General features: G+C 46.8%; 1 protein-coding gene across 1 annotated transcript in view; it reads right to left on the bottom strand.

The window, feature by feature from the left end:
* MYO5B (myosin VB) overlaps window positions 1-8,806 on the bottom strand; it is a 351,393-nt gene that overhangs the window by 82,189 nt on the left and 260,398 nt on the right. The window contains exons 28-29 of the mRNA XM_007943854.2: window positions 4,178-4,417; window positions 3,031-3,131 (exon numbers count right to left, since the gene is read on the bottom strand). Of these exons, the coding sequence (XP_007942045.2) occupies window positions 3,031-3,131; window positions 4,178-4,417 (341 nt within the window). The remainder of the gene's footprint in view (window positions 1-3,030; window positions 3,132-4,177; window positions 4,418-8,806) is intronic.

The raw sequence follows: 8,806 nt of genomic DNA, 5'->3' as shown, positions 1-8,806 counted from the left end.
TCAGCCTCAAAACTCACGTCTACATGTCACCACAGTAGGACAAACCGACAGACAAGTTTGTCCTGCTGTTGGAGACCTCTCGTATCACCCCCACCTGGCTGACTGTTCCTCTGTCTGGCTTCCTGGCTTTTAATCCCCTTTCTCCTACTCTTCTGGCCTGCTTCTTTGGGCGTCCCGAACTTAGACAACTTGTCTCTCCTCACCTGTATCCCTGGGGCTGATTGCTCTTCTGTCCGGGTTCAAGGCTTTTATCCCCTTTCTCCTGCTCTTCTGGCCTGCTACTCCCATACATAAAACCTCTATTTAACCAACAAAAATCTCCATTTCAGAAAAACAGTAGCAATGGAAAAAGCAATGCTCCAACTGTAGAGCAGAATTCCTGGGTGGTACCAATGGTTAACGGGCTCAGCAGCTAAACAAAAGGTTAGTGGTTTGAGTTCTCCCAGAGACGTCTTGGAAGAAAGCCCTGGCCATCTGCTTCTGAAAAATCAGCCACTAAAAACCGGAAGGAGCTCAGTTCCACCGACACACATGGGCTGCCCTAAGCAGGAGTCGGCTGGAGGGAAAATAGCTTTATAGCGTCTTGGCCCCTGAGGGCAGCCCTTGCCAGCAGGTGATGCCTGGGCCAGCTCCACTAATTGGAGCCCAAGTCAGCATCATCCTTCCCCGGCATCTGAACATTTCTTCCAAGTGGAGGCAGAAGCCAAACTGGAAGAGCTACGATCCCCCACTGGCACGCCTAGGGCACCTGGGTCTTCAGGCCTCCCTCCCTCCCCAGCCAGCACCTCCTTCTTGTACTTAACTCAGCGTCACAGGCCATTAGTGCTATTGTACTGCGGACTGGTTGGGAAGGAATCATTTTCAAACACAATGAGAGCTATTTTAATTCTATCATCATCATCATTATTGCTGTAAGGGAAGACAAATCCAGGGTCTCAGGCAGCCCCTGGGAAGCCTGCTCTGGGATTGGATCCCTGACAATGTTTGGATGAATTAAAGGGAGCGGACTGCAGCAACACTGCCTGCGGGGATGTGCAGCCGGGCTGCCTGCTAGGACCAGGCACACGGCCACTTCTCTTTTTATTTTTAATATCACCTCTGCTCTTTTTTCTTACTCATCTCATTTCTTATCTTTGGCCAAGATATTTTAAAATGACTAAATCTCCATCCCTTTTAAGCCCTGAGAAATTCATGTAAGTTTCTTTCCCTCTCTCCTTTTGGGAAAAGTGCGCTATGTCTCTGGGAATAAATTCAGTTTCCTCCTGGGGGCCTACTAAGCTGCCTTCACCCTCTGATAACCTCTGTAATGAGATGGGAGCATGTCTCGCCTCCTGGGTCTGACCTTGGCTCAGGGACAGGACTGCTGAGTGACCATGTAGCCCAACCCTCCGAGTATCGAGTATCTTGTCTGCATTGGGACAACTGGACACTGAGGGCTCAGGAGACTTCCGAAGTATTTGCGGACAAGGGTGTGCTCACGGCACCACCTATTGACATTTTCTGGAAATGCCCATTTTTAGCAATTTTTAACAAATGGATAGGACTCTGGTGCTGCAGCAGTTAAGGCATTTGGCTGTTAACCAAGAGGTCCGTGGTTTGAGTCCAGCAGCCACTCCTTGGAAGAAAGATGAGGCAGTCAGCTTCTGTAAAGATTTACAGCCTTAGAAACCATATGGGGGCAGTTCTACTCTGGCCTTTAGGGGTGCTATAAGTAAGAATTGACCTGATGGCAATGGGTTTGGGGTTTGTTTTTTTTTGCATAGTGTCCTATTATTCACTATTCAATTACTTGAGGTAAATGGGAAAGGTAGCTGAGGAGAAGTCTGGCTCTGTTTTACAAAGATGTTCACAGAGAAAAATGATGTCAATAATACTGACACACACTGCGTGTTCATCACGTGCAAGCCCTGTTCACTTCAAGCTCACTTCATCTTCTACACAACCAATGAGAAACGCAGCTATGACTGTCCCCAGTTCACAGATGAGGGGACTGAGGCACTGAGTCATTTTGAAATGTGCCCAGGTCACAGAGTAAGTGATGGATCCCAGCATCCACATTGTCAACCCCTCCTCATCCCACCTTGGGAGGCTCTGCTCTGTCTTACTTGCCTGGCCCTGCTGGTTCCATCAGACTCGCTTTTGCCTTAACTCTTGCTTACCTCATCCTTGAGGTGGTACCAGAGGTGGCTGGCTAACTAATGATCCAGGGAACTCTTGTTTGGGTCAATATGGTGCTATTGTCCCATCCAGCCTCCATAGTGACTAGCTTGGGTTCTGTCTCTTTTAAATGTCCCCAGATAAGGGATGGTGCTCACCTCAGAGCTTTGAGCCCAGTTCAGAACAGTTCAGTCACTGCCACTGTAAGTAAGGGCTGCATATGCATAGCAACCAAATCCCTTGCCCATGATGTTTTGTTCTGAGGAGGAAACAAACTGCTACACCTCACTCAAAGATGGCGGCTGGCTGTACCACCTTGAACATGTGCTGTTCTGCAGACTCCTGCCAATTGTGTTGCTCTCCAAAAGCTGTGCCACAGTCCTTCCTCCTGAAAGTTTCAGGAGCCTGATTCAGATGATTGGATTACTGGCAGGACTCTGGAGAGATCTGGTTGCTATGCAACACATACCCGGCCCTTGTCTGCTATAGCAATTATGGAACCATTTTGAAGCCCTACCACCACTGCGTAGCTAACACCTACCAGCTGGGCTGAGTGAGGATGGCATCACATCAGGCAGCTGGCACAGGCTTCCCTCTCAGCGAGCAAAGCCATGTGCAGCCACTCTTTCCCTTTCCTCCTGCCAGACCTCCCAGGGGAGCTCCCCTCTCCTAATACTTTTCAGGGGATCTGAGTTCTAGATGCTTCAGGGGTCACTGGAGTTTTGTTGAAGCTATCAGCTTCCCATGGGCATGGGAGGAATTGTGTCCACTGCTCCTCTTGTGTCTTCTGTAATAAGCAATACTCTTAGGACAGGCCATAACACATCAACCACATCCTCCTCCAGCTGCAGTTTACTGGGAGGTACATCCTACCTGTTTGTCTGGCAGACGCCATGATAGGCCTCAATAGCATCTTCCTGGTCCACGTGCTTTTCACTGTTAGGCCAACTGGTCCTGGCATTAATGTTCGGCTCCTAGGTGGCCCCAGATAAAAAATAAATAACTCTGGTTACACACACAGTTGTCACAAAAGGACTTCCTATACATACAAAGGCCCTGGGAAGACCTCAAGGAGCTCTGGTGGCATAGTGCCTAAGGCATTTGACTGCTAACCAGAAGGTTGGTGGTTCAAACCTACCAGCCACTCTGTGGAGGGAAGACTGGGCAATCTACTTCCATAAAAACTTACCACCTCAGAAACGCAAAGGGGGTTGCTAAGAGTTGGAATCTACTTGATGGCAGTGAGTTTTTTTTGTTTGTTTTTTTAATTTGAGAAGACCTCAGATAATGGCAGTTGAACCCAAGCAGGGGTGTGGCTTTATTTATTTATATTTTTAGGAATGTGACTTTCAAAGGTCACACTGGAAGAGACAACAGAAGGACAAGGCCCAGCTGTGAAAGACAGGGAGTGAGGACCAGGAGGGGGATGAAGAGGACATTGTCCTCAGGAGGAGAATGCACCCTGAGTTCAGAGGACACAATTAAAAGTGGGCATAGTTTTAATCCTCCACCCTCATGTTGCCCCAGGGCCCAAGCCCAGAAGTGGCCCAGTTGGCCTACGTCCCTCCCTCTTGCTCCACAACCTGTTCCAGAAGATGAGGACATTAGGAACACATGTTAAGCTGAACTTGCCATATTGGGATGGCTGAGAGATGAGACAGACTCTCCGCCACAGAGACTTAGTAAACAGCAAGTGGGACAAAGCATGAGGTGAAAAACAGGGCTAGGAGGGCTGTTCAGCCATAATCCTTGTTCCTCCTTGAGGCCGCCTATCTAATTTTGTGCCTTGTTCCTTTTGAACCTGTTCATATTAAGTCACTTCAGAAGATTCTAGAAACTTCCAGCTAAATCTTCCAGGAAAGGCCACACTGAGAGAACTACAAGTCCCTTGCTCTGTCTTCACAGGGAATCCCAGAGCAAAAGAGTCTGCTCTTCCAGGTTCACACCCTCATTGGTAAAACACCAACTTACTACCCAGTGTCATTGCTAACACCCCAACTGCTGGTGGCCATCTTGTTACCGTGCTCTTGCCAGCCAGTCGGCGCTGGTCGGCGCTCACGATCTGGGTCCTGAGGATGAGCACCTCTTCCTTGCGAACCTCAAGCTCCTCGTTGGCCAGCTTGAGCTGGTTCAGCAGGAGGCTGTAGCTGTCTGGGGAGCTCTGTGTGGAGTTATTCTGCATGGCTTGGTCAGCAACAGCCTTCCTCAGCTCGTTCAAGTCATTCTTCAGCTTCTTGTTCTCAGACTCCAGCTCCTGCCTCTGGAAGACAGGTGAGTGACCCTCCATTACTCCCTGATCCAGGACACTCTCTATCTTCGACCAACGTACCCTGTCCTCTGGGGAAGCTAAGAGCAACCTTCCCATTTTTATGATGAAACTGATGGCAAAGAAGGGAAGGAGTTCTGACTGGCATCAACAGGCAAAGCTGGAGCCTAGGTTTGAACCCACAATGTCAGGTTATTGGTGTGAAGTATCTGACTGGATACCTCCACAGTGGTGGTGTTGGTAGGTGCAGTTGAGTCCATTTTGACCGATAGTGACCTTATGTGACAATAGAACACAGGGTTTTCTTGACTGCAATCTTCACAGGAGCACATCATCAGATCTTTTTCCCACGGAGGCACTAGGTGGGTTTGAATCTCCAACCTTTCCATTAGCAGCCAAGTCAGGTACTTAACCTTTGTTTGTACCACCAGAGATCCTTACCCAGTAGTAGCAATCCCCCATGTCTGGAGAATACAGATTCTACGTTAGTGTTTCCAATCTTACTTGTCCCTGAAAACTCTTTTTCATGGACTTGCTGGGTCAACAATTTTAAATAACAGGGAGGCAGGCAGACAAGACACATCCAGGTACAAAGGCTCTAACAAAAGGAGAGATAGCAGGGCTCAATCAGGAAGGGCAGTGGTGCAGAGAGCAGAGAGTGCATAGCACAGAGGAAGAGAGAGGTCAGGTGACTGAGGGATCACAAGGAGCTGTGACAGCCTTGGAAAGGGAGTTAGATTTTCTCTCAAGAACAGGGTACCAATTAGGGATCTTCAAAGGGCAGTCACCTGCTTACCAGTGGCCTTCAGAGCCATCTCTCCAGCTGCCATGGGGAGACTGGGCATCTGCCTGGGGGAGGCAAGAGTGAGCTGGCATGAGCCATGGCAGCAAGAGGTGTGGAGACACCTTGGGGATTCAGAAGGTGAAGCTGTCAGGACTTGGTGACGGTTTGCACGTGGGAGGTGAGAGGGGAGGAAGAGTCTGGGATGCGTGGGCAACGAGTGAGACAGGTAAACTCCAGAAGGGGTTTTAGAGTTAAGATCCACTGAGCTGTGGACATGTTGAGATCATGGTACCCAGGGCACAGGGAGGTCCAATGGGCAGTTAGAAATATGGGCCTAGGACTCAGGAAGAAGAGGTCAGCTGGGGAGAGATCAGCGTGCTGATGACGATGGATATTCCGGGAGAAGGTGTGTGAGGGAAATCACTCAGGTGGAGAATCAGTGAAAGCAACAGCAGGTCAAGGTTTTAACTTTAGTTAAAAAAACCCCACCACTTTAAAAAAAAAAAACAAAAAACACTGCCATCTTGTCAATTCTGACTTATAGCAACCCATTGGGTTTGCAAGGCGGTAAATCTTTACAGAAGTAGACTGCTCCATCTTCTTTCTGTAGAGTGGCTGGCGGGTTTGAACTGCCAACTTTCTGGTTAGCAAGCAGTCAAATTCTTTAGGCACTGCGCCACCAGACCTCCTTATACTCCTGGAGTGTACCCCATAAAGCTGACCATTGTAAAGCAGAACATAGTTCACATAGCAACGTTAGGGGCTGCACAATTTTGAATAAGGGATAATTTAATTCTATGCAGGATCAACAGTATACCACAATTTTATAACTTGATAATATTTCAAAGCAATAAACCAGATTCGTGATCCATAAAATAAGGTAATTTGTGGAACCTTCTCAGTCTAACAAACCAAGCTGTCATCAACAGTGACCAATACAGTTTACTTTCTTAAAATTATGCAGAATTGTGATGGAATGGTTATAGATAGGCCAGGTCTCTCGCTCAAAGAAAGAGCTCCTTTCATCATAGTATTATTTATTTATAATAGTAAAATATGGGAACAATTAAAATATTAAGCAATTATAATTTTTTATAATTATGTTATAAAATATTAACCATCCATTTAAAATCATGTTTAGGAAGTGGGAAGAGAGCTGTTATATTATGGGGATTGCAATCAATGTCATGAAACAAAATGTGTATGAACTGGTGTATGGAAAATGAAATTGCTTTGTAAATTCTCACCCAAATCATAATAAAAAATAAATAAGTAAAAATCATGTTTACAAAGACCTGGTACTATGGAAAAATGCTTGCTATATTAAGTGAAAGAAACAGAATATAAAACTCGTGTGTGTGTGTGTATGGGGAATCCCTGGATGGTACCAACAGTTAAGCTCCTAACTACTAGTCAAAAGGTTGGCGGTTCAAATCCACTCAGAGAAGCGGCCTGAAGACAGGCCTGGATCTGCTTCTGAAAGGACACAGCCTTGAAAATCCTATGAAAGCAGTTTTCTTCTTCATACACAAGGTCACCATGAAACCTACTAGATAGAAACTAACAACCACCTTATACCTATATAATCATTATCTCAGCTATATAAATAGCATGCATAGAAAAAGCACTGGAAAGAAATACCCAAATAACTTCAAAGGTATCTTCAGGTAGTAGGAACACAGATGTTAAAAATTCTTTAAATTTTCCTATATATAAAAAAATTTTTTTGAGAATTATTTTAATAAATTTACAACTAAAATGAAAGACTTTTCTTTTAAAAAGGCATATTAATACTTTGATGAGTAGCAACTGGGACTTTAAAAGGCTACAAACGGCCATCTAAGATGCAATCATTGGTCTCTCCTTGCCTGAAGCACAGAAAAATAAAGAAAATCAAAGATGCATGGAAACAATTAGCCTAAGGGACTGGTGAACCACGTGCACTTCAGCCTACATGACCCTGAGACCAGAAGAACTAGATGGTGCCCAGCTACCACTGTCAACTACTTGCAAAGGGATCAATGTATGGAATCCCAGATAGAGTGGGGGAAAAAATTGTGGAACAAAACTCAAAATCATAAAAAAAAAGACCAGGCTTCCAGTCTGAGAGAGACCAGTGAAATTCACGAGACTGTGGCCTCCAGACACCTTTTGGGCCTGGAATTGAATTCAGTCCCATGGTTTAACTCTAAGCCAAACAACAGACAGGTCAATAATTTGAACATTTACACCATATAGGTACATTGCTTAGAACAATCAACCATGGGAGATCAGAAGGCAGCACTTGCCCAGGGAGATAGTTCAGAGGGCACAAATGCACAGGAAAGAAGGGCATAGGGAGGCAGCTGGAAGACAGCTGTTACATTATGGGCATTGCAATCAATGTCATGAAACAATGAATATGAACTGTTGAATGGAAAATGAATTTGCTCTGTAAACTTTTGCTTAAATTGCATGCACATACACATACACACACACAGGAACATCAAGGGAACAGAAACAAAAGCATAAACCAAAAGAACCTCCTCAGCTGGGTGTTTTCTGGTTCACGCTCAACACCAGATAAGCCACGGTGCAGCCAGGTCAGTTAGGTGCCAACTTGGCCTCCCAGCTGCTCCACCCCAACTGGCGGTGTCCTCCTCCTAACTCAGCTCTGACTCACAGCAGACGGATAAAGAAAACACCAAGGCTACCACCAGCCTTGGGCAGGGTCTGCGTCCTGTCCAGCTAGCTCCCAGGTTGGCAGTAACCATGGCTCCTTGTAACCACCCAGTCTGCTCCTCAGCACATGGCAGGCAGCAGGTGTGGCGAGCTGCTCACCTCAGTGGCCCTCAGCCCTGCTCCACTGCTCTCAGCCTCTCCACTGCCTTCTGACACTGGCCTAGGCTCCTGACCTCTCCAGGGAGCCCCATCACCCACCCCAGCCACACAGCTGCAGGTTCCGGGGACAACGCTCTGCCAGTTGAGACCAGCCCCAAGGACTTGTCCATTTGATGTAACCCCACAGGTGGCACCTCCAAGCCTTGCACGTGGCACCCGAGCGATGTGCCTCCTCCCCAGAGCTGGGGGGCTGCACACATTACAGGGGGATACGGGGGATACTTCTAAAAGGCTGGTTGGGGAAACCCAGAGTTCAAGCAAAAACCATTCAACATAAGGGCCTTTCCAGTGTAGCCTCATCTCAAACCCAACTTAAGGATCAAGGATAAGGATCAAGTTGGAAAAGATCTGAGTAGCCCAGTGTGTAGCTTATCATCTATAGCAGATCTCTGTCTTACCTGCTCAGGTAGTCTATACTTTTGGAGAAAGAAGTGCTCTCCCACCTCCCACCTCTTCATATGCCTCCAAACATTCACAGGGCTCACTAAATATGGGTTGGTTGGTTTTATCTAAAATTATTTGTCAATTATTATGAAGAAATACAAAGTAGGTGGTATCCTGCTTCTCTGAAGGTCAGGGGCTGGGGCTGGAAAAGTGAGAAGCACTTTAGGGTGACTTTAAGACCAGCCACCCTCCCAGACATTCGTCCTCCTTACAGCAGGTGGCGCTAAACTCGGGGGTCTCCAGGACCAGTCTCTGCTGGTCCACAGGGTAAGAGC

The sequence above is a fragment of the Orycteropus afer genome, unplaced genomic scaffold (genome assembly GCF_000298275.1).
Source record: "Orycteropus afer afer isolate SDZICR_OR568_19922 unplaced genomic scaffold, OryAfe1.0 scaffold00113, whole genome shotgun sequence".
Taxonomy (NCBI): Eukaryota; Metazoa; Chordata; class Mammalia; order Tubulidentata; family Orycteropodidae; genus Orycteropus; species Orycteropus afer.
This window is presented reverse-complemented; position numbering and strand designations above follow the sequence as displayed.